The following is a 24815-nucleotide window of genomic DNA, read 5'->3' as shown; positions in this document are numbered from 1 at the left end:
AGCTGTGACGCAGTTTCCGGCTGATGGCGACATTTCCGGCTGACGAGGGACTTCCGGTCTCTAGCAGGGGGCGGGACTTCCAGTTAAGGAGGGACTTCCGGTGATGACGTGGCAGCTTCTGATTAGTCGATACCACCTGTCAAATCAGTTTGACGAAAGGTGGCCCATATATCTCTCTTAGAATCACTGCTGGACTGAATGGGAACCAGAACCGGAGACATTTAGTTTTTAAGTGGTTTATTTCTCTAAACATGTAAACGTCTGAGTTGCAGGCTTCACCATGAAAACATGTTTCTGTTGTTGCGCCATCTGAGGAATCTTGCTTCTGGATGGTCCGACGTGAAGAGAAACGCCAAAAGAAAGGGGAGGTGACCTGTTTTCAGATACGTTGTGAACCCTTTTCCATGTTTTGTTAATTTGGCTGTTATTTGAAAGATGAATAAATGGCTCATTTTTCTCACCTTGTTTGTTTTTAATGTGGCAGAATTGGTAGAAGAAACAGTTTGTTGTTAGATTTCATTTATTTCCTCAGAACTAATCGACTTATTTGTCTGATTCTGTGAAAGCAGCCTCTGCAGATGTCAGCAGTCTTCTCTGCTTAATTTCGAGTATTTTTATGTATAATTAATGAGCAAAGACACAAACATGGTCTGTAAATAAAAATTAATGTTGCCTGGATTTTATGCTCAAAGGCGACAAATTTAGCCTCTTGATTTGCTGCAGTTTTCCATGTCATGTTTTCTTATTTCCGATGTGGTTTGTAACTTTTAGAAGTCAAACACCTGAGATGGTCTCCTGGGAATGAACCTTTAAACTAACTCACTCCAAAAGCAGCCGAGTTAGAGACACATGATCAAGCTAAATGTTCTAGTCCTCCGTTAAATCAACCTGTTCCAGCCACATGTTGGTAAACAGTTTACTAACCACCACAGCATTTCTACTTCACCCTGATGATCAAGACGAGAAATAATTGGTTAAAAGAAGCATTTCAGGGTTGTGTGAAGAGCTTTATTTGCAGGAGCATTTTAAGCTTTATCTGAAGACACATGTTAGAGTCACGTTCTGCTGATGCCGTAAAGTCGTAAATACAAATAATATGCAGATGTTTGGAAGAAGAAAATAGACAAAGTAAAAGTTTCATTTCACAGTCTGGAGTCTGAAATGTCATGTTTGATCAAAGACCAGAGCGCTCATAAATAACAAGTACCTTATCTGTTCATGGCTCTAATTATTGGTTATTTATGGGTTTCTACATCATATTTTTACTTTTAATCCACTTTATTTACCATTTCTACTTTCCCACTTTTAACCTTTTTGTTCCTTCGGTAAAAGGTTCAGGCAGAGCAAACTGGTCTCCTGTGGATTTATTGATAACTGATTGGTTGTGTTTGTTTCCCGTGTGGTGACCAATCACGTTTCAGGCCGACTTTAAGAAATCTGTCTTCTTATCACCTTGATGCCACTTCTGATCTGTATTATATTTCTTTTTATCTCATTCATTTATTTATTAGCTTTTATTCACTCCTGTTTGTGTATTTATTTATCATTATTAGATTATTTAATATTTAATTATACTTTTTCATTTTATCCCTGATTTTCTTTTAACTATATTTTGTTTTTACAGAATTGTGAATAAATTCAGGCATTATGGGGTTAACATACATAAACGGGTGGAAATACTAGATCTAGAAAATAAAAACAAGTGTGCCAATAAATATAAAGTAAATTAAAGAAAAAAGATTTAGAATTTAGAAATCCATAAATAACCAAATACAAACAATTTGAATTGATTGGTATGTTTAAATTTACTTACTCACTTCTTTATTCATTAATTACTATATTAACTCATTTATTTAGGCAGTTCTGGTCTTTACGACGCTGTAAATGGTGAGAACCTGCTTTCTGGTTGGTGACGCTGCTTTTAGGAAACGTTCCTCAGAGATTGTTGACCACCATGAAGCAGACGGCTGCCTCGGCCAGTCTGATGAAGTGGGAGCTGTGGTTTCTGGTCATTTATCTTCTCTGAGCTGCGTAAATCTGACGCTCACAGATGTGAACAGATGTTTTACAATCAGACAGCCATGATGTTAAAAATGGAAAAGCTTTTCCATCCAGATCAACATGATTCATGTTTCCATGGAAGGTTTGGATTCCTGTCTAGAGCTTTTCCTAGATATGGTTTTGTATTCCAGATATTCCCAGAGATGGAAGGGCTCTCCATGTTCCTCCACAGTTCTTCTCCAGGTTAGTCTCGGGTTGGACTGGAGGAAGTATATTCGAGTTACACCCCCTCCCTCCATCTGCTGACTCCCCAGTTTGTTCATTTCAGGCCAGTTCATGAAAACAAGTCAGATTTCTGTTTTCTGCTTTTTAAAACATTTCAGTTTAGTTTTGGGGGGTTTTTTTTGTGATCAGAAACATCGACACTGGGGAATTTTTCATCTCGCCAGCTTTCTTCTTGCAGTGATTTTAGACGTTTGTAAAATAGAAAATTAGACGGTAAATTGTGGAAAATATCAAACATGAATCTTCTTGGCGGCGACTTCTCTGCCTCAACATGCTACAAGCGCTGCGAATTAAGCAAAAACATCGGAGAGATTAAACTGGAAATGAGTATGCTTCCCATGAGGGTCATCAGCTCTGAATCATCCATCCCATCGTTTTCCAGCTGTTCAGGGAATTGAACCGTCACAGGTGTCCACTCTCTCTGATCCACCTCTGACCCAGAAGTCATTCACTCTGACATGACTCTCTTCTAGCAGACCATTCACTGACGCCTCTTCATCTCTGAAAACCAGCACCAAATGACTACATTCACCACCATCACTGGTCCAGCCTCTCAGTCCAACTTTTACAGCAGTCTGATTGGCTCCAGTGAAAGTCAGGAGGACTCTGTCTGATAAAAGCTGGCAGTCAAACAACGCTGATGACTCCAAGTCCAAGTACAGGACATCTGTGGCTTTGTCTTTAGCACAGTTATCAATGGTAGCTGAGCCGCGGTGGAAAGCCAACATGTAGACGTCGTTTCCTTCACCACCAACCAGGTAATCTCCACCTGTGGACACCAAGATGTCGTTACCATCTGAGCCTTGGAGAAGAGCTCTTTCATATCCGGACACCAAGATGTCGTTACCATCTGAGCCTTGGAGAAGAGCGCTTTCATATCCGGACACCAAGATGTCAGAGTAGATGGTGCCGACCACAGTTTCCACGTCCTTCAACACGTCTCCCTCAGCGTCAGCAAAGCGTCCTTGTCCACTCAGCAGGTTAACATAAACCCCTTTACCCGTCTCATGATCCCCCCGGTACAGAACAGTGTCTCTGCCAGGACCTCCGTCCACCAGATCAGACCCTGGTCCAGGAATGAAGACGTCCCTGCCAGAGTCTCCAATCAGCGTGTCGTTTCCATCCTCACCATAGAGAGTGTCGTCTCCAGTCCCACCAATCAGGATGTCAGCTCCATGTCCTCCTATCAGTGTGTCGTCTCCGCCTCCTCCATCCAAAGCGTCATCCTTCCACCCACCAATCAGAGCGTTGTCCTCACTGTTCCCTGATATGTCATTGGACTGTGAGGGACATCCTTGGACAGTATGGACCTTTGACAGATTTCTCTGAGAGCTGAGGTCCAAACGACAGTCCACCTGAGACTGTTTCAGAGTCACTTTGAAAGCTTCCATCTGAAAGAGACGAACGTCTCCATCTGTGACTTTAAAAAGGACCCCGTCAGAGCTCTGAAACTGCAGGTGCTGATGTTTGTCTCCATTGTTGTAGCCGAGCAGACGTAGCTTCAGCTCTTCCTCTTTGGTCTGGATCCTCACATTCAGATCTTCTGATGATGAGTCCACCATGATGAGAACGTTCCGGTGGATCGTTTGCATCCTCTCACCATTAGAGACATCATTAGACACTGAAACAGTGTTCTTCGTCATATTTCTGTTGTACTGTTGATTATCTGGAGATAACTCTGCTCTAAACTCAGCAGCTTCAGGGTTGATGTCCTCGTTTCCAGCTCCATCCTGAAGGTCCAGTCCTGCCAGATCCTCTCCTTGTTTGGCAGATTTCCTGGTTCTTTTCCTGGAATTCTCTAAATTTTTCATTGTCACAAAGTTGTCATCGTGGCCTCCCAGAGGGCCAGAAGCTGAAGGTACGTTTGTTGTAGTTAATGCTTTGAAATTGTTGTAATCTCTCTGAAACTGTGTAACACCATCAGATATTCTATATGTTTGTATCAGAGTTACCATCTCATTTAGTACCTGTGAATCCGGGATGTTTTTCTTCCATTCCCGGAATATTTTTAATTCCTTCTCTAAAACATCTTTGAGTTTCTCTAACTGTGTGTTTCGTGGGGTTGAGCTGGACTCGTCAGGTGCTGCCGAGCCTCTGAATCCTCGCAGGTTTTTATTAATCCAGCTTCCTCCTTGTGCCATCGGATGTTCATCAAATAACAGTTTCCAAGCTTCTGGAATGTGTTTATTAGACATATCCAGAGCCATAAGAGTCAGAGGAAATGTCCGGAAGTTTCTAGCAGATTCAGCAATGACTGATGCAGTGAAATACCAGGTTAGAAAGATCTCCTCCTCTATGGGTTTGCGTCTTCTCTCACCCGTGAAAATACACCTCACATAATCAGGATAATCACCCTTTTTTTTTATTTCTTTTCGGATATCATTGTAGTTTTCTTTGCCTTCTCGGTTCTGACTTTTAATTAGGTTCTTGATTTGTTCTTGCACCCGAACCTCCCTTTCATTCTGATCAAGTCTTTTTCCAACTGGATAAACATACAGACGTGGTTGTTCAACAAGAAAAATCCAGTCATTGACCATCAGATATGTGGGCCTGTCTTCTCCATTCCTTCCGTAGTGACGGATTATTTTTCTGATTCGTTCTCCTGAATCAATCAAATAGCAGTTTTTAAGGACTTCGAGCTTCTGGTTGCCATTTAACCAGTTTATATTATTATTATTTTTATCTAATATTACACACTCATCTTCTATGTTGGCGTTGATAGGGACTCTCCCTGGTGCTTGTTGGTCGGAGTGAAACATTCCCCAAGTCAGGCCTTCAATTTTATTAAAGTCCTTTTTTATTTGCTTAACTTCACCAAAGTCATTTTGATCCATTTTATTATAAACTTCTGGGGAAATAAAACTCTGTGGTTGCTGTGTTGTTGAAGCTCCTGCTTTTCCTGTGTTTTTGGGAGGTTGTAGGAAGTTTGTTTCCTCGGTAAAAACCTGCTCTCCTCTACTTCCAGACTCGTGTCTTCGGATCACCTCTCCGTTCCTGTGGAGAGCTGCCACCACCTTCTTGCTGCCATCGTTGAGTCTCCACTGCGGTCCATCTGGAGAGACGTCCCGACTGATTATGTTTCCCGTCTGAGTGACCTGGATCACAGCGTTCCACAGGTGCAGCTCCGTCTCAATGCCGACTCCTCTCAGCGTCTTCAGCAGACTTTCTATGAACCGTTGATCCGATCCCACCTCACAGGCCAACACTCTGGTTGTTCTGATTTTATTTCCCACCCTGGAGGTGCTCTGAATGATGCTGGACACATCTTCGTACGAGAACCCTGAAACTCTCATCTCTCCAGACTGGTCTCTGGCTCCGTGGCCCACCAGAACCAGCCTGCTGTTCTCTGACAGAGGTGTTGATTTACCTCCAATCAGTTTCACTTTTTGCTTGTCATCCAGAACATAGACGGAACTCACTGCTGGATGCTCCTCATAAAGAAAAGATGCAGCTTTTCTGACCACTTCATCGTCCTGTAACATGATTATCTGCTGGTGGTCGTACTGGGTGCTGGGATCCACTTCTCTTTGAGGAATTCTGTACGTGGAGACTGAGTCCGGCTGACCCATCACCTGGTAAATCTGGTGATTCTCCTGGTTGGTTTCTAAGACCGCTTTCAGTCCCCGGACCATAAAAGCTCTCATGAAGTTATGTTGGAACTCTGTGGTCGTGTTTCCATCAAGAGAGAAAACTCCTGCTGCTTCCAGAGATGTTTTCAGCATCAGATTAGCAAGTGATGAAGCAGAAAGACCAGAAACAGTTTGTCCGTCCTCTGAAACGCTTCCAAATATTTTCACTACAGAGCTGCTGCCTACTTCTGGTACACAGGATTCATTGTACAAACATTCCTCGCTGACTATTTCAGAGTAACGAGGATCCATGAAGTCTTCCTGGTGGACTCTGTCACTCGTTGACTTGTCTTTGTCCGTCATGATCAGAAGTTTCTGGCTGTAGCTGTGTGAGATCTCTGAAGCTGTTAGCAACCAGTCGTCTGTCTTCTGTTTCTCAGTAAGTGCCAACAGGACGTCAAGATCCTGAAAAATAAAATAAAGCAAAGACTTGGATGAAGCAGGGATGTGTGTTCGATGAGGGAACCATTATTAAAGGAAAACAGTTGTAGAAAGTCTGAATCTTCTCTGGTCTGTTTACGAGTTTTTTTTAGAAACCTTTAATACCGTCTATAAAACAGTAAAGAAATGATGTATCTATCACTCCTTAATCCAACTTCTGGACTCATCTTTTACAGTTCATACAGTATAAACTCCTGTAATTTACTTCACAGCAGAGAGGACATTTAAAATGTGGTTCACATCATAAACCTCTTCACACCACACCACACTGATGTCCATCACACCACCTGGCTCTGCAGACCTGGTCAAAAACCATCTGTGATTTTGCCCCATCCCTCTAACCCCATCTCCCTGCATACGAGCTAGCTTACCAGCTACCAATAAACAATAGACAAGGTAGGACAAAGAAAGTGGTCATATGTTCAGATGAAACCTGATCCATGTAAAGGAAAGAATGAATGGGGCCATGTATGGTGAGATTTTGAGTGAAAACCTCCTTCCATCAGCAAGGGCGTTGAAGATGAAACGTGGCTGGGTCTTTCACCATGACAATGACCCCAAACACACCGCCCAGGCAACGAAGGAGCGGCTTCGTAAGAAACATTTCAAGGGGTGGCCTAGCCGGTCTCCAGATCTCAACCCCATAGAAAATGTTTGGAGGGAGTTATAAGTCCGTGTTTCTCAGCGACAGCCCCAAAACATGGTTGTTCTAGAGGAGATCTGCATGGAGGAACGGGCCAAAATACCAGCGACAGTGTGTGGAAACCTGCCAGAAAACGTCTGACCTCTGTCATTGCCAACAAAGGCTATATAACAAAGTATTGAGATGAACTTTTGTTATGGATCAAATATTTATTTTTCACCATAATTAGCAAATTAATTAAAATCAGACAATGTGATTTTCTGGATTTTTTCCCTCTTTTAGTCTCTCATAGTTGAGGTAAACTTCTGATGAAAATTACAGGCCTCTCATCTTTTTAAGTGGGAGAACTTGCACAGTTGGTGGCTGATTAAATACATTTTTGCCCCACTGATATACGCTGCTCACAAAAGATAAAGGAAACACTAAAATAACATCCTAGATGTGAATGAATGAAACATTCTTATTAAACACTTTGTACATAGTTGAATGCGCCGACAACAAAATCACACAAAAATCACCAATGGAAATTTATTAACCCATGGAGGTCTGGATTTGGAGTCACACTCAAAATAAAGTGGAAAAACAACTACAGGCTGATCCAGCTTTGATGTAATGTCCTTAAAACAAGTCAGAATGAGGCTCATGCTCCTGATGAGGTGGCGGATGGTCTCCTGAGGGATCTCCTCCCAGACCTGGACTAGAGCATCCGCCAACTCCTGGACAGTCTGTTGGTGGATGGAGACATGATGTCCCAGATGTTCTCAGCTGGATTCAGGTCTGGGGAACGGGCAGCCAGTCTATAGTATTGATGCTTCGTCTGGCAGGAACTGCTGACACACTCCAGCTACATGAGGTCTACCATTGTCTTGCATTAGGAGGAACCCAGGACCAACCGCACCAGCATATGGTCTCACAAGGGGTCTTAGGATCTCATCTCGGTACCTAATGGCAGTCAGGCTAACTCTGGCGAGCACATGGAGGGCTGTGCGCCCCCCCAAAGAAATGCCACCCCCGACCATTACTGACCCACTGCCAAACCGCTCATGCTGGAGGACGTTCAGGCAGCAGAACGTTCTCCACGACGTTTCCAGACTCTAACACGTCTGTCTCATGTGCTCAGTGTGAACCTGCTTTCATCTGTGAAGAACACAGTGGTGAAGTTACCAATCTTGGTGTTTTCTCTGGTAAATGCCAAACGTCCTGCACGGTGTTGGTCTGTAAACACAACCCCCACCTGTGGACGTCGGCCCTCATACCTCCCTCATGGAGTCTGTTTCTGACCGTTTGAGCTACACATGCACATCTGTGGCCTGCTGGAGGTCATGTTGCAGGGCTCTGGCAGTGCTCCTCCTGTTCCTCCTTGTACAAAGGTGGAGGTAGCGTCCTGCTGCTGGGTTGTTGTCCTCCTGCGGCCTCCTCCACATCTCCTGATGGACTGGCCTGTCTCCTGGTAGCACCTCCATGCTCTGGACACTACGCTGACAGACACAGCAAACCTTCTGGCCACAGCTTGCGTTGATGAGCCATCCTGGATGAGCTGTACTACCTGAGCCACTTGTTTGGGTTGTAGACTCCGTCTCATGCTACCACTAGAGTGAAAGCACCGCCAGCATTCAAAAGTCACCAAAACATCAGCCAGAAAGCAGAACTGAGAAGTGGTCTGTGGTCCCCACCTGCAGAACCACTTTTTTATTGGGGGTGTGTTGCTAATTGCCTATAATTTCCACCTGTTCCATTTACACAACAGCATGTGGAACTGATGGTCAGTCAGCGTTGCTTCCTAAGTGGACAGTTTGATTTCACACAAGTGTGACTGACTTGGAGTTACGCTGTGTTGTTTAAGTGTTTCCTTTATTTTTTGAGCAGTGTATATATTACAGCCTTTCTCAAAGTGTGGTCCCCGGTTCACTATTGGTCCGCACAAAAAAAACGAACAAACTACAAAATACAAAGGCAGAGGCTTCATACAAGGTGTCCTTCTTGATCGCCAAAGCAGGAAAACCTCATTCAGTAGGTGAGAATTTAGTTAAACCAGGTGCAAAGCTGGCGGTCAACATATTCTTTGGTGGAATATATATATATATATATGGAACTTCAAACCACAAATGTTGAAGCACAAAGCTGATTATCATGCGTAGAAGATTCCGTTGAGGACTAGTGAGCGTAAGAGCCACTATCCAAGATGAAACATCTAAGTTCTATAGATACACCAGGAAGATGGGCAATGCAACCTGGAGGAGAATGAAAAGGAGGCGCCATCATGGAGGACAAACCCCTGCATGGGATGAACCGCCGACAAATAGCTGAAGTGGCAGATATGAACAAGTCCTGCCAATAACTAGAAAGGACTGGACAGAAGGACGGCACAGAGGCGCTAATCATGGCAGCACAGCAGCCAGTCTTGAGTACCAGGGCAATCGAGGCCTAGATCTACCACACTAAGCAGGACCCCAGCTGCAGGTTGTGTAAAGAGGCCTCTGAAACAATCCAGCACCTCATAGCAAGGTGATAGATACTGGCAGGCAAAGAATACATGGATATATTAACCAAGTAGCCGGCACAGCGTACAGAAACATCTGTGCAGAATATAGACTGGAGACCCCTAGGTCACATTCAGAATCAAGGAGGTGGGGAATGAGAAAGCTAAGATCCTGTGGGACTTCCAGACACCATCCATCCATCCATTCTCTTCTGCTTTTCCGGAGTCAGGTCGCGGGGGCAGCTGCCTAAGCAGGGAAACCCAGACTTACCTCTCCCCGGCCACATTCACTAGCTCATCCGAAGGGATCCCGAGGTATTCCCAGGCCAGCCGAGAGATGTAGTCTGTCCAGCGTGTCCTGGGTCTTCCCCGGGGCCTCCTTCCGGTGGGACGCGCCCGGAACATCTCACCAGGGAGGCGTCCAGGAGGCATCCTAACCAGATGCCCGAGCCACCTCATCTGGCTCCTCTCGATGTGGAGGAGAAGCGGCTCTACTCTGAGCCCCTCCCGGATCACTGAGCTTCTCACCCTATCTCTAAGGGAGAGCCCGGCCACCCTGCGGAGGAAACTCATTTCGGCCGCTTGTATTCAAGATCTCGTTCTTTCGGTCATTAGCCACAGCTTATGACCATAGGTGAGGGTAGGAACGTAGATCGACCGGTAAATCGAGAGCTTTGCCTTTTGGCTCAGCTCTCTCTTCACCACGACAGGCCGATGCAGAGCCCGCATCACTGTGGACGCCGCACAGATCCGCCTGTCGATCTCCCGCTCCATCCTTTCCTCACTCGTGAACAAGACCCCGAGATATGTAAACTCCTCCACTTGGGGCAGGACCCCATCGCAGACCCGGAGAGAGCACTCCACCCTTTTTACGGCTGAGGACCATGGTCTCGGATTTGGAGGTGCTGATTCTCATCCCAGCTGCTTCACACTCAGCTGCGAATCGCGAGCTGAAGATCACGTCCCGATGAAGCCAACAGAACCACGTCATCCGCAAAGAGCAGAGACCGAATCCTGAGGCCACCGAACCGGATCCCCTCCACACCTCGGCTGCGCCTAGAAATTCTGTCCATAAAAGTTATGAACAGAATCGGTGATAAAGGACAGCCTTGGCGGAGTCCAACCCGCACCGGAAACGATTCTGATTTACTGCCGGCAATCCGGACCAAGCTCTGACACCGGTTGTACAGGGACGGGACAGCTCGTACAAGCGAGTCCGGCACTCCATACTCCCAGAGTACCCCCCACAGGAGTCCCCGGGGAACACGGTCAAATGCCTTCTCCAAATCCACAAAACACATGTAGATTGGTTGGGCAAACTCCCATGCCCCCTCAAAGACCCCAAAGAGGGTGTAGAGCTGGTCCACTGTTCCACGACCGGGACGAAAACCACACTGCTCCTCCTCAATTCGAGGTTTGACTATCTGACGGACCCTCCTCTTAAGCACCCCTGAATAGACCTTACCGGGGAGGCTGAGGAGTGTGATCCCCCTGTAGTTGGAGCACACCCTCCGGTCCCCCTTTTTGAAGAGGGGGACCACCACCCCAGTCTGCCAGTCCAGGGGGACTGTCCCCGATGTCCACGCGATGCTGCAGAGGCGTGTCAACCAAGACAGCCCTACGGCATCCAGAGTTTTTAACCACCTCAGCGACCTCAGCCCCAGAGATAGGCAAGCCAGCACCAGCTGCCCCAGACTCTGCTTCCTCATCAGAAGACGTGTTGGTGGGATTGAGGAGGTCTTCGAAGTATTCCCTCCACAGAAAAAGATGGAAAACAGCAAAAAAAAGAGCAAAAGGGAAAGAAGAAAGGAGACAAAAAGATCACAGACAGAAGGAAAACGACCCTTCAATCCACACCATCACCAGACAACAAACTGTTACACCTGTACATGAACACACCAGAAAATTTCCTACAACTTTTACAAAAGCAGAAACACACACACAGAAAAAAAAAACAAAACAAAACAAAACAAAACAAAAAAAAAAAACAGGGCTGCTAGTAATTAAGAGTTTTTAAATAATAACCAAATCAAATCAAAAAGACATAACAGCGACCAGATACTAACTCTCAGGAAAAAATACAATTTTTTTTTTTTTTTTTTTAATAATTATCGCCTAATATTAAAAACCCACAAAACAACTCAGTGACTGTGTCAGCATGTAGAGCATGAGAAACAAGGAGTGATCAGTGATGACGAGTGGTGAGTGAGATCATGCAAATGCGACCTTGCCTCCACGGAGGCCAGAGGCAGACCAGGGCCTGGGCCGGGCCCTCAGCAGCAGATCCGGAGCACCAACCCATGCCACCCCACCACAAAGACAACTCCAGCCCCACCCGAAGGGCGGCAGAGGAGAGCCCCAGCAAGAGCCCCCCACGGTCCCGGGGCACAGGCCCCAGTGGGCCAAGATCAGCAGCCGCCGGCCCCGCCAGGGACCGGCCCACCCAGGGCAGCCCAAGCGAAGGGCCCAGGGCCCCAGGAGCCCAGAGGCGGCCGCCCTACCCCCCCAAAGGCAGAGGGCCCGCAACATGCCCAGGAGGACCAGGCCCCCCCAGACAGCCACCCGGCGTAGGCCAGCACACACCCCGATGTTCCAGCCGCACACCCCGGGAACCAGGGTGCTGTTGGCCCCCTCCCCCCACTCCCCATCTACTTCAACCTGCACCCCATATAACCCCACACTCACACCCTCCCCCGTGCTGCACCAACAATCGCTCACCACCAAACGAAGCAAACTTCCCACTGGATGATGAGCCTTTAGTGGCATTAGGCACCCCTGCTCCCCAGGAGGCCCCCCAGGGCAAGACAGGCCAGGAGAGGCCGCCCCCCACGACCGGGCCATTCAGGGACCGCAGCCAGTGAGCCGCCACCCACCCCAGAAATTTCCCACCCTCTCACACCCCTAACGGGGAATGAGAGGATGGGGACAGCGGCAGACCCACGGCCCACCACCCCCAGGCCCGCCCAAGCCCCCCCCCACAAGTGCACTTAACCCCGCCCCAACCACACACAGAAACACATGCACACACCTATTTCCTTGCACACTCCCACTCATCATAACTCACATATGCCCTCTCAGCCCCACCCAAAAAATATAAACACTCGCACAGCATCCAACCCTCCCACTCTCACTCCCCAGACACACCCCCACTCATCCTAACACATGCATACGCACGCACACAAACATACCCCCCCATTCACACAAACATCCAAAGTATAGACACACACACAACATACAAGCATCCCTGTCTCACACCCCAGCACCTCCCCCTATAATCCCTCGAGTCCCACTCAGCCCTCCTTCAAACCCCTTCAACCCTCCTTCAAACCCCTGCACCCCCCTGCCCCCGGGCAATACCCTGGGTCCCAGGGTGTCAACCAGACACCAGGGCATGCACCAACCCACACCATGGCAGCACATCCGGGCAGGCCCAGACCCCAGGCCCATACGGAGCCCACCACCCCGGAGGGAGGAGGACCACCCCCAGGCACCAGAGCCCAGAACCCCCGCCCAGCCCGCCCCAGAATAGCCCGGCCACCCGGCTCAGGACCGACGCCCACCAACCCAGGCACCACCAGTGGCCTCACCCCCCGCCACGAGGCGACTCCAACCGCTGGCCCCCACAGCCCCCGAAGGGGCCAGACTTAGAGCCACCCCCACCGCAGAGCAGCCCAGTCCCGCATCACGGGCAACCACAAAGAACCCGCAACCACCAGTCACTCCCGGCCATTTCTCAAACCCCCATAGCAACGATGTCACAGTCCTCCACCTACACTAAGTGATGGAACTAAGCACAGGGGACCAGAGGGAATGAGATTCAGCCGAATAGTTATTTAAGGAGGCAGACATTGTCTCATTACTGATGTGGTCAACTAAGAGATTCCTAAACTGCTGAATACACAGATTACTTTTGTTTTTCCAGTTCACAAGGATAGTTTTCTTTGCGATGCATAATGCTGTGCGTATCATGTGTGCAGAGTTAATTGCCATATTAATGTCACCCAAGTCACCTAGTAGACACAGTGCAGGGATTGTAGGAATATTACATTTAAACCATGTTGACATGTCCACACATACCTGAAGCCAGAACCTGCGGACAGGTGTGCAGGACCACAAGGCATGGAGGTAGTTGTCAGGTGTGTTTTCATTGCAGTGTGTGCAGATGTTTGATTGTGACAGACCCATCCTGAACATCCTTTGTCCTGTATAATGAGTTCTATGCAGAATTTTGAATTGTATTAGTTGCATATTTGAATTTTTAGTCATTTTAAAGGTGTTTAAACATATTTGTGACCATTTGTCTTTATTAAAGTTACTGGATAAGTCACCCTCCCATTTTGAAGTTGGAAGACAGATTGAGTCTTCTAGTTTAGATAATAGTCTATATGTTTTTAAAAATAGCTTTGGGGCATTGAGATTCATGAATTCTGCCACCCTAATAGGTAGCTGTAAGTTTAATTGATTAATGGTATATTTTTTACATATAAGAGATTTAAGCTGGTGATATTCTAAAAATGTTTTGCTACTGATTCCATATTGTGAAGTGAGAATATTAAATGATAAGAAGTTTCCATTTTCTATTATATGTTCTAACTGTTTTATTCCTTTATTTTTCCATGGGGTGTAAACTTACATGGAAAAAGTGAGGATTTGGTTATTTTTAGAAAATCCCACCAAGCCACTAAGGAGGAACTGATATTGATGCTTTTAAAACACTTATGTGTTTTGATGGTTGAGCTGATGAATGGCAGATCAGAGATAAACACATCCTCACACAATGCTTGCTCTACATCTAACCATGTTTCATCCAGACTGCTAGGTTTAAGCCATTTGGAGATATACTGCAGCTTGTTAGCTAAGAAAACACTGTACACAGTGTTGACGGAGCACTGCTTTCCCCTCCTTCCTCCCTGGTGGACCAGAATCTCCTCGAAGCCGTCCGGAAGTCATTCTCCATGGCCTCTCCAAACTCCTCACACGCCCGAGCTTTTGCCTTAGCGACCGCCGAAGCCACGCTCCGCTTAGCCTGCCAAAACCCATCAGCTGCCTCTGGAGTCTCACAGGCCAAAAAGGCCCGATAGGACTCCTTCTTCAGCTTGACGGCATCCCTTACTGCCGGTGTCCACCAACGAGTTCGGCGGTTACCGCCACGACAGGCACCGTCGACCTTACGGCCACAGCTGTGGCTGGCCGCCTCGACAATAGAGGCACAGAACACAGCCCATTCAGACTCAATGTCCCCCGCCTCACCCGGGACTTGGTTGAAGCTCTGCCGGAGATGGGAGTTGAAACTCATTCTGACAGGGGACTCTGCCAGACGTTCCCAGCAGACCCTCACAACACTCTTGGGCCTGCCAGGCCTGACCGGCATCCTCCCCCACCATCTGAGCCAACTCACCACCAGGTGGTGATCAGTTGACAGCTCCGCCCCTCTCTTCACCCGAGTGTCCAGGACATGCGGCCGCAAGTCCGACGACATGACCACAAAGTCGATCATCGAACTGCGGCCTAGAGTGTCCTGGTGCCAAGTGCACATGTGGACACTCTTATGTCTGAACAACGTATTTGTTATGGACAATCCATGACGAGCACAGAAGTCCAACAACAAAACACCACTCGGATTCAGATCAGGGGGGCCGTTCCTCCCAATCACGCCCCTCCAGGTCTCGCTGTCATTGCCCACGTGAGCATTGAAGTCCCCCAGCAGAACGAGGGAGTCCCCAGAAGGAGTGCTCTCCAACACCCTCCCCAAGGACTCCAAAAAGGGTGGGTACTCTGAACTGCTATTTGGTGCATAGGCACAAACAACAGTCAGGACCCGTCCCCCCACCCGAAGGCGGAGGGAGGCTACCCTTTCGTCCACCGGGGTAAACCCCAACGTACAGGCACCAAGTTGGGGGGCAGTGAGCAGGCCTACACCTGCTCGGCGCCTCTCACCGATAGCAACTCCAGAATGGAAGAGGGTCCAACCCCTCTCGAGGGCAGTTGTTGACTTCCAGACACAAACCAACAAAATAGTGGTGGTCAACCAACCGGACATAGTGATGGATGTAGCCATCCCCAAAGATGGAAATATCAAGAAAAAGGAACACGAGAACCTGGAGAAAAATGAAGGACTGAAGGACTGATAGAGGACCCGAGCTTGAGATGTACAGTCACACAGCCTACCCAGTGGAGATGGAGGGTTGGGTAAGGGAATGGTTTTCTAATACATACTAATACATACTAATATTATAATATATATTATAATAATATATATATATATATATATATATATATATATATATATATATATATATAATATAACATAACATATATATATAACAATATAATATTATATAATATTACACACTACCGTTCCCAACACAGTTTGGGGTCACTTTGTCATGGGATTCAATAGGGAAGTGACCCCAAACTTTTGAACGGTAGTGTATATAGTACAATGAAAATACAGTTTTGTATAGTATCATATAGTATATTACGTTACATCAATTATTACAATAACTAATAAAGTTTTCCCTGAAGCTCACCAACCTGTTCCTTCTTTATGACACAAGCTGTGAAGTTTCCACTCTCCTGAAATCCACGCAGCAAACTCATCGGGCTCTGGTCAACGTTCAACCTGATGGAAGTTTAATCTGTTAATATCAGTTAAATCAAATGAATGATTTTTAGTTTGTTAGAGGTTGAACATCAGGAAGCAGTCTTTATCTTCTTCACTGACACATTAAAACATGAATTATCATGATGTTAAACTTCGGTTTCTCCCTGATGTTGTTTATGGCTGATGATGTAAGACAGCCTGTGTCATCCCACTTCCTGCTGGATCGAGACAAACAACTGCATTAAAATATATTTCTAACACTAAAATGTTTCACCTTATAACAAAATGACATGGAGAAAACATGTAACACACACACATCTGGACAGGATCTGGACTCGTGTTACTGAATTAGACTAACTGGACAGAAGATTCTGGTCAAGCTCTCAGAAGGCTTTTGGAGGTAGGAGACAATGTCTGAGCTGGGTTGCAGCATCTGTGGTGGATGTGGTCTTTTCTCAGGGCCAAAACTACATTTTTTTTATCTTTAACAAGTAAATATGAAATCCAAAGCTGGAAGTTCTGTTCTGTCAGCGTCTATCTTCTCCACTGGTACATAGTTTATTTTATTTTTGTTTTTTTATTCAGAGACGAAACCGTTTCTTTTTTCTTTCTGACAGAGATCTCTTTGGTCCCAGATCTTTTCCTGTGCTCTGCTCTCTTTGCAGAGTTTAGTGATTTATGTAGTTTTTGTTTCACTTTTTTGATGCAGTAAATTATTATTTATTTTCTGCTCTTGGGCTCAAATTTCTATTTTCTTTTTTTTTCATTTGTGCAAAAACATAATACAAACAAAGATAGAATGACCAAAATAAAATAAAATAAAATAAAACTTTAGACAGTTAAAATGTGTTGTAGAGCTCTGGGTCGCCCCCAGTCCCAGCTTGGAGAGAGCTCACCCAGAGCCCATGCTCCCCCAGAAACCCTCCCCAGACCAGTTCATCAGAGAGTTGGCATTCAGTTTATCACACAGCGCTCAGGGTCCACACATCCAGATCCCACGAGCTAAGAGCGTATCGTTAAACAGCTCTCATGCTTTTATTAGTGAGCTTCAAATCTAGTTTTTACATAAATGTTTACTTGAATGAGTGACGTGAGTGAAGCGTCTCAGTTTCACCATCTGATATGTTATCTATGTTTTACTGGGAATAAAATGTTGGTTGATGAGAAGTGGAAATGATGGTTTTCTGTTTTCTATACAGACTAAACAGGTAAAATGACTCAGACTCAGTAGGAATCAGGAAACTTTCTATAAACTGAAGTGCCTGTAACTGGAATATTACCCCAGCAGTAAAATGTGAATGTCCAGACGAAGTCATAGCCAGTCAGCAGATGTGAGTGAGTCCGTAATCTTACAGCAGTTTAAAGTCAGAGCTGATTTACCTGTTTGTGTCTGCAGAGTGAAACAGTTGTCCAGGCGGTCTTTGGAGGCGATGCAGTGCAGCAACATCAGGCTCGACCTTCTCCCTCAGATCCTCCTTCATCTCTGCAACGTTCAGACAGTGTAAAGTTCATCCACAATGAACCCATACCCCCCCAACACACACACACACACATGTAAACGATGAGTCTTCCTCACACACCAGAGTGAGTCATGGAGTTCTTCAGGGTTCTGTACTTGGACTGATACTTTTCCTTTAGCACATGCTTCCTTGGGTAACATAATTAGACAGCATGGTATAAACTTTAATTGCTATGTGGATGAAATTCAGGTTTTTATGTCTCCATTGGATCTTAATGATCTCAGAGTTCCAGATTTGTCCCAACAGAGCACTTTGTTCTCAGACTGCATCTTTACTTCTGGTTCCTAGAGGGTCTAAAAGCAGAATGGGAGGCAGAACATTTAGTTACCAGAGCCCTCTCTGTGGAACCAGCTCCCAGTTTGGTTTCAGGATGCAGACATCCTCTCTTTCTATTTAAGACCAGGCTTAAAGCCTTCCTTTCTGAAAAATCCTAGGTGTGGTTGGCAATCCCGTAAGTAATATGAAGTCATTTTATTGTCCCTAATGGGAAACTTTGTTTACTCAGTCATGCCCCCATAGGCCTGGACTGCTGAGGGACGTGTCACGATGCACTGAGCTCTTCCTTCCTTTTCATCTCTGCAGAGTCACGTGACTGACGGACTCATCATCAGTCATACTGTTGTGTAACAAACGTGTACAAGATTACACCTTTTATGTTATGTTTCTTTAATCCTGCAAGTAAGGAAGAGGAACCAGTTGTGTAAGAATTACAGTTAAAGATGTCTTTCTGATAGAAGGGAGTTCTGTGAGAGTGATGCAGGTTAACAACATCCTGATTTTCTCTCCACATTTTAGACATTATCCGACAAATTTATTAAATGTTTAATAGTTCATCAAAGAGGCGTTTCTTCAGACACAGTGAAAAAATACCCTGTTGAAATAAACCCAGAACATGTCAGGAACCAGGTCCCTGACAAAAGCCAGTCACCACCTGGATGTCTCCAAGTAACACATCCTTTTACTCAAACTGATGCATCTTCTCTTTTCTGTTGAAGACACACAGCAGTCGGGAAAAGACGGCAAAACAGAGAACCATTCTTCCTTCTTAACACAGAGGAACCATATCTGACAGTTTGCAATATTTATGATCTCATGAACGTCTTCAGCTGAGTGAAAACTCATCAACTGTCAGGTGACGAGCTTTCACCGTGAGCGGTAGAATGTGCTGTACGTTAGAAAGATAAACGATTCCAACGTTAGATGGGCGTAATTCTTACACAATCTTCCTTTAAGATAAAAAGAGTTTAATACCAAACTGTCCGCTGAGGCCAAGGAGGCTGAAGAGGATCAGGATCTGCAGAGTTCTCCATCTCCTCAGTCCTGCCATCATGCTGCAAAAACACAATATACAATTAGTAGTAATGGAACAAGACGTAACTAAGATATTTAAAAATATCAACTTTAACCAGTGTTGTTAGTTTTCTGATAAAAATGGGGATTATATTAAACCACAGAGGTGAGGGTCGTAATGACCGCTGACAGGTCCGTTTCTGTGTAGGGGGATGAAGAAAGAAAAGGCTCCTTTATCTTGATCTGTAACATTCATTTTTATCCTAAATCTAAATAAAACAAAGTGTAAAGCTTCTCTGCAGAGTGAAGGATGCAAAAAGCAAAATGAATGATATCATTATAAATATCAACGGCATCCTGGATGGTTCAGCTGGTTGAGCTACGCTGGTTATAAATGTCAAAATTAAGGTCTGTCAAGGACTTTATGAGGCTGGCAGTCCTCATCATAGTAGACCCAGATTCCCCAACCATGACCCCGTACTGCATGTCTTCTTGTTTATAAGACCAGACAAAATAAGATAAGATAAGACAAGACAAGACAAGACAAGACAAGACAAGACAAGACAAGATAAGATAAGATAAGATTAAATAAAATCTATATAGAAGTCTATCTAACAGCATATATACAGAATGAGTTTACATTATTGCTCGTCTGTGTGTGTTATTAGTTCTTGTTGTGGCTACTGGCAGCAGATTGTAGAGTCTGACAGCAGCAGGAAGGAAGGACCTGCCGTATCTCTCCTTCACACAGCGGGTGAAGCAGCCTGTCCCTGAAGGAGCTGCTCAGTGTTGTTAAAAAGTCCTGCATGGGGTGGGACGTTTTCTCCATCAGAGACGAAAGCTTAAGATTGTCCTCTCCGGTCTACCTCTGTGATTTCCAACTTGTCTCTCAGAAGTGAGGCTGTATGGTTTGAAGACACTGGAGAAATAAAAAAACATGATTCTCACAGTGCTGCCAGCCTTCTCCAGGTGAGAGAGGGATCTCTGTAGGAGGTAGATGAACACATCATCCACCCCAACACCAGGCTGGTAGTTGAACTGTAGCAGGTCCATATATGGGCTCACCAGAGGCCGGAGATGGACAAGAACCAGCCTCTCCAAGGTCTTCATCAGATTGGATGTCAGTGTGACTGCCCTGTAGCTGTTGGGGTCCTTTGGGTTTGGGGACTTTGGAACCGGTACCACGCAGGATGTTTTCCACAACGGTGGAACCAGTTTCAGGCTCAGGCTTGCACAGGTCTTCAGAAGCCCGAAATGATTCCATCTGGACCTGCAGCCTTCCTTGTCTTGATCCTCCTGAACTCTTCCCTCACCTGGTTTGTTGTGAGGGACAGGCTGGGCAGGAGGTTGTAGGAGGAGGGGCGGCACGCTGGACAGGAAGTGTAGGAGATGTGCAGGGTGGCTGTGGACTGAGGTTTGTGGTGAGGGCGGCCTGGACAGGAGGAGGAGCAGATGGCAGATTGGGAGTTGGGTTCCTTGTGGCCAGAGATGGTTTTAAGGCCCCTCCAGATTCCACTGATATCGTTCCCACTGTGAAATAAACAACTCTAAAACTTTAAACTTTTAAATGAATAAATTACTGGCAAACTGGAGGATTGAATCAAAGATCCAGTCCGTTGGTTTCCTTAGCTAGGTCATTATTTTATGAACGGGTTAATATGAACAGTTATTTTGGATGGTACTGATGCAGGTTTGTTTTAATTGGATCACAGTGGATTGGATTAAATTGATTATGTCTGTGAAGTGACTTGAGATGAATTAGTGCTGTATAAAAAAAGCTGAAATTATACTCTGTCAAATATCAGATCCTGATGTCCTGAAAAATTCAAACAAATAACTTTAGAGCAAACTATTCAAAACAAATACATATCTAATCAGTTTGATTGATTAACCCTTATGCCTTGTTAAAAAGTCATATTATGTATTTTATATTTAAAATGCAAAAAAATATCAAAGTTTTTTTTAAAAACATTTTTTCATTAAAAGGTTCACTTTTAATTGATAATGAGTGAATAAAAATAAACTAAAATGTCTGTGATGGACTGGTGACCTGTCCAGGTGCACCCTGCTTCTCACCTGCTACATGCTGGGTTAGGCTCCAGCTTCTCTGTGACCCCTGATGGACCAAGCTCACTTTTTTTCATCATACATTGGTTATTTTAAAAACACTGTAATTCAACATTTTAAACACAAAGTTGACTTTGACAATCATCACCAGCCTGTCCATCTGATTACCACTGAAAAGATTGATTTTGTAGCATTTTAATGTTTTTATAATGTCAGATTAAAGAAAAAAAAGTTATGTTCAAGATTTGTAGTCTGGACTTTAAACTACAATAAAATGATGAAAATGTAATATTTTAACCATTTTTTTATTTCTTTTAATAAAAGGATTCTCTTTAATTTGGTATCATGATTGAATGAATATGAATTAAGATTTAACCTTTAAGATGCCGGCTTTGATCATGTCCCGCTAAAGGTTTTTTTTTTTTTAAAGCACACTATGAATCAGTATTCGTAAACAAATTTGCTCTGGGTGTTTTAACGGTCTGCCACATCTGGGTGAGATGATGTGGTGTTTTTGCTTTTTTATTTCACTCTGGCCGTCCTGGTTAGCCGGTTCTTGGCGGGGTCAGTGGCTGCTGTGCCCCGTGACCGAGGGGGAGGCTCTGGCTGGGGCTTTCCTCTGCCGCCCTCTGGGTGGGTTCGGGGGACGTCTTCATGGTGGAGTGGCTCCAGGATGCTGCTGATGGCCCGGGTCTCTGGGCCGCCCTAGTCTGCCTCTAGCCTCCGTAGAGACGTGGTCCCATCTGCAGGATCACACTCATCTCTGATCCTTCCTCCTTCCTCATCCTCTGCATGCTGAAAGTCACTGAGGTGTCCAGTGGGTTTATACACTAAGAGATGCTTTGGTTCAGGTGTGTGTGTTTCTGGTACTTTGGTTGTTGTTGTCTTGGTTATTTTTAGGAACTCCTGATGATTGTCTGCTTAGTTTACCTGTAAAAGCTGTAGGAAATTCTCTGCTGTGTTTCTGTACAGGTGTAGCAGCTGCTTGTCTGCTGTTAGGTTGAATTAAAGCTCGTTGCTTCTATCTGCTGGATCTTTGTCTCCTCTTCCTTTATTTTACTTTCTTTTTACTTCTCTTTATTATTCAAATTTTTTTCTGTCCCCTCCAGTCAGGTCCAGCAAGATTACATAAATTCCATTATTCAAAATAAATAAAAGATATAAAAAATAAAAATGAAATAAATCAGATTATCAGGAGGAGCCTTATACCCATAAAGCTCCTCTTGGTAAAGCAAACTTGTTCAGTACAACACAGCAGCCAGACCATCATTCTGCCACCACCGTGCTGGACAGGACAAGAAAAAAAGTCTAACTGATTTATGCATTTCGTCTGGTTTACCACTCACTGCTCAACATAACACAAACCAGAATAAAATGACCAGATTTTGAGATTTCTGTCAAATGTCAGGATTACAGGTCACCGTGACGACGAATAAATAAATAAAACTGTAAGTATGCTCTAATATAGATAATATGGTCTGATGCTGACATGTTCATGATAAAATAGAGTGTGTGTGAATGTGTGTGTGTGGCCATGTTTGTACATGTCAGCAGATCATTGGGCTGGAAATCGGTACCCCCTTTACTTCTCTCTGGTCATACACACTGACCCACATGCACACCCACAAAATACACAAACACAGTCTCACATAAACACACGTAGTACACACACACACACATGCACACACACTTATCACAAACTTAGAGGCAAGAGTCCTCACTATATCAGTAAACTTACTATATATGAAACCAGAAGAAAGAAAAACACAAAGAAAGAAAAAACTAATAAAAATGACATCATTAAAATACCCCCAGGGGTCACAGATGTTTTTCTTTTACATTAGCACGCAGTACTTTTCGTTCCTTCATAAAAAAGGGATGGTCCGAGAGAGAACACAGCCCGTTAAAGCCGTTCTGCTCAGTTTCTTTAGGTGCTTCTACTCTGTATCTGTCCCTCTCAACATCAAGTCAACATAACGCACACACACCTGACAGTCATTTTATTTCCATGTTAACAGAGGAAGTGTGTTGTTGTAACTATGGCTTTAACGGATTCATTACAAGTGCAGACAAAAAGGTTTGCTGTAATCAGAAATGGTGTTAAGCTTTACTGTTTTGGCTGCTTGTGTTTAGACTGTAAAGTCAGATTAACATGATTTATTGGTAATTTATTAGGCATAAATAAACTCCAATTCATTTTCATGACTGAATTATTAACCGCTACAGCTCATTATTAAGAGGACGTTAGGGTAATTGTGGCTCAAAAAGGATAATTTAATCTTCTTCATTTAGACAATTTCATCTGCATTTTGCCTCTGTCCACTGTAATGTGACGTTCATCATGTTATTCACGGGAAACCTGGTGGACCTGACATCCGCTGGGTTATCCGCCGCCCGGTGGGCTCCATCTGAGAGCATAAACGCTTCCTCATCACTGTTGACGGTGTTTTGGGCCCGTTTTCTGGTTGTTTTTACCTCCTCAATTCATCTTTTGTGTTTGGTGTACCTGACATGGCAGGTGCAACGACACACTTCCTCTGTTAAACGTGGAAAGAAAATCATTGTCAGGTGTGTGTGTTATGTTGACTTGATGCTGAGAGGGACAGATACAGAGTAGAAGCACCTAAAGAAACTGAGAAAAACGGCTTTAACGGGCTGTGTTCTCTCTCGGTCCATCCCTTTTTCGCGAGCTAAAGCAGCAAAAAACAATCTGTGACCCCCGGGGGGCTCCGTATTAAAAAAAAAATGTGCAAATATTTAAAATATTCAGAGTTTTAAACGTTAGTAAAGACCAGTGAGAAAAAAAAACCTTTAAAAAACGCTTTTATCAGACTCACCTGAAAGCTCAGCAGGGGTGGAACTGAGACGACGATGATGATAATGAAGGTTTCTGTAGAATAAAGGAGTTTTATATCAGTTCAGTGTTGTAATACCTGAGTCATCCTGGAAAGGAGGAGTTTATGTAAAGACCCGCCTGAAAACTGTGTTTGAGGCAGTTTTAGAAATTTGATCCTGTTAAATAAAAAGATGATGGAAGTAGACGGTAAAAATAAAACTTCTTGGCTTTACAGCGTTAACACTAGTGATGCGCGGGCCGCCCCCTAACCCGCGGGTCCCGCGGGTTACCCGCGGGTCGGGTTGGGGCGGGTCAAAGAATTTTCGCTTCACTGCGGGGCGGGTTGGTGTGGTTTACTATTCTGAAATATCTAGTTCTATCTATTAATTTTATTTTTTGTCAAACTGAAAGTAAAGACCTTAATCAGTGTCTACATTTTGTTACTATAACATGTAAGACAAAATATTTATCAGTTATTTAAACACAGGTCACGTTTTATAACGTAATGTCCACGTAGGCGCGTAGTAGGCTACGCAGGCTACGTGCAGAAAGTGCCAAGCAGACAAGCAACAAAAGATGGAAGAAGAAGTGTTGAATAACATTCGTTCAGGAGTTTACGTCCTTAAAAAGAAGAAGGTTCAGCGAGGTAATCAGTGCAGACAACAGCGGCAGCATTAGCTTTATAACACTTAAACGCTTTAAAACACTTTATTTATTTGCTTATTTATGTTTATAGGCTTAACGTTCAAATGAAAATACATTTTGTGTTGCCAGTTTCCAGTGCCAATTTAGGAGACCATATGCACCTTTCTCAGACAAAATAAAAGCATTCGTCAATATCATGTGTTTTAATGGGGCGGGTCGGGTTAAAAAAATAAAAGCGGAGGTGCGGGGCGGTTTGCTGCGGTCCAATTTTTTTAAAAGAGCGGGACCCGCGGGTCGGAAAAAACCCCGACCCGCGCATCACTAGTTAACACCACTTATTCTCAGTATGTTGCACTTATAACACGCTACCTACAC

At 44.8% G+C, this 24815-nt stretch overlaps 2 protein-coding genes across 4 annotated transcripts; both read right to left on the bottom strand.

Annotated features, from left to right (window-relative positions):
- Positions 1-1457: 1457 nt before the first annotated feature.
- Positions 1458-3860, bottom strand: LOC121648974 (mannuronan C5-epimerase AlgE3-like). Of its 3 annotated transcripts, none has more exons than XM_041999501.1 (2): positions 3126-3860; positions 1458-3071 (listed from the first exon to the last, which is right to left on the bottom strand). In XM_041999501.1, the coding sequence occupies exons 1-2, from the start codon at positions 3846-3848 to the stop codon at positions 2673-2675; spliced, it is 1122 nt and encodes a 373-aa protein (XP_041855435.1). In that variant the 5' UTR covers positions 3849-3860; the 3' UTR covers positions 1458-2672. The 3 variants fall into 3 exon arrangements, with proteins under 3 accessions (XP_041855435.1, XP_041855436.1, XP_041855434.1); XM_041999502.1 differs by having other exon boundaries at positions 1458-3079; positions 3134-3860; XM_041999500.1 differs by having other exon boundaries at positions 1458-3088; positions 3143-3860.
- Positions 3861-4327: 467 nt separating this feature from the next.
- LOC121649051 lies at positions 4328-23909 on the bottom strand. The gene is made up of 7 exons (XM_041999579.1): positions 23797-23909; positions 18854-18933; positions 17463-17565; positions 16013-16100; positions 6089-6320; positions 4980-6046; positions 4328-4459 (listed from the first exon to the last, which is right to left on the bottom strand). The coding sequence occupies exons 2-7, from the start codon at positions 18930-18932 to the stop codon at positions 4328-4330; spliced, it is 1701 nt and encodes a 566-aa protein (XP_041855513.1). The 5' UTR covers position 18933; positions 23797-23909.
- Positions 23910-24815: the final 906 nt, after the last annotated feature.

The sequence above is a fragment of the Melanotaenia boesemani genome, chromosome 11 (genome assembly GCF_017639745.1).
Source record: "Melanotaenia boesemani isolate fMelBoe1 chromosome 11, fMelBoe1.pri, whole genome shotgun sequence".
In the NCBI taxonomy this organism is placed as follows: domain Eukaryota; kingdom Metazoa; phylum Chordata; class Actinopteri; order Atheriniformes; family Melanotaeniidae; genus Melanotaenia; species Melanotaenia boesemani.
Note: the sequence above shows the minus strand (reverse complement) of the source record. Positions and strands in the feature narration are given on the sequence as shown.

Coding starts and splice junctions, on each gene's coding strand:
- LOC121648974 (XM_041999501.1), bottom strand. CDS start 3,848: ATGGTGGACTCATCATCAGAAGATCTGAATGTGAGGATCCAGACCAAA. Junction 3,072..3,125: donor AAGGCTCAGATGGTAACGAC/ATCTTGGTGTCC, acceptor GATGGTAACGAC/ATCTTGGTGTCCACAGGTGG.
- LOC121649051 (XM_041999579.1), bottom strand. CDS start 18,932: ATGATGGCAGGACTGAGGAGATGGAGAACTCTGCAGATCCTGATCCTC. Junction 17,566..18,853: donor TGGCCTCAGCGGACAGTTTG/GTATTAAACTCT, acceptor TGAACGTTGCAG/AGATGAAGGAGGATCTGAGG. Junction 6,047..6,088: donor ACCAGAAGTAGGCAGCAGCT/CTGTAGTGAAAA, acceptor AGGACGGACAAA/CTGTTTCTGGTCTTTCTGCT.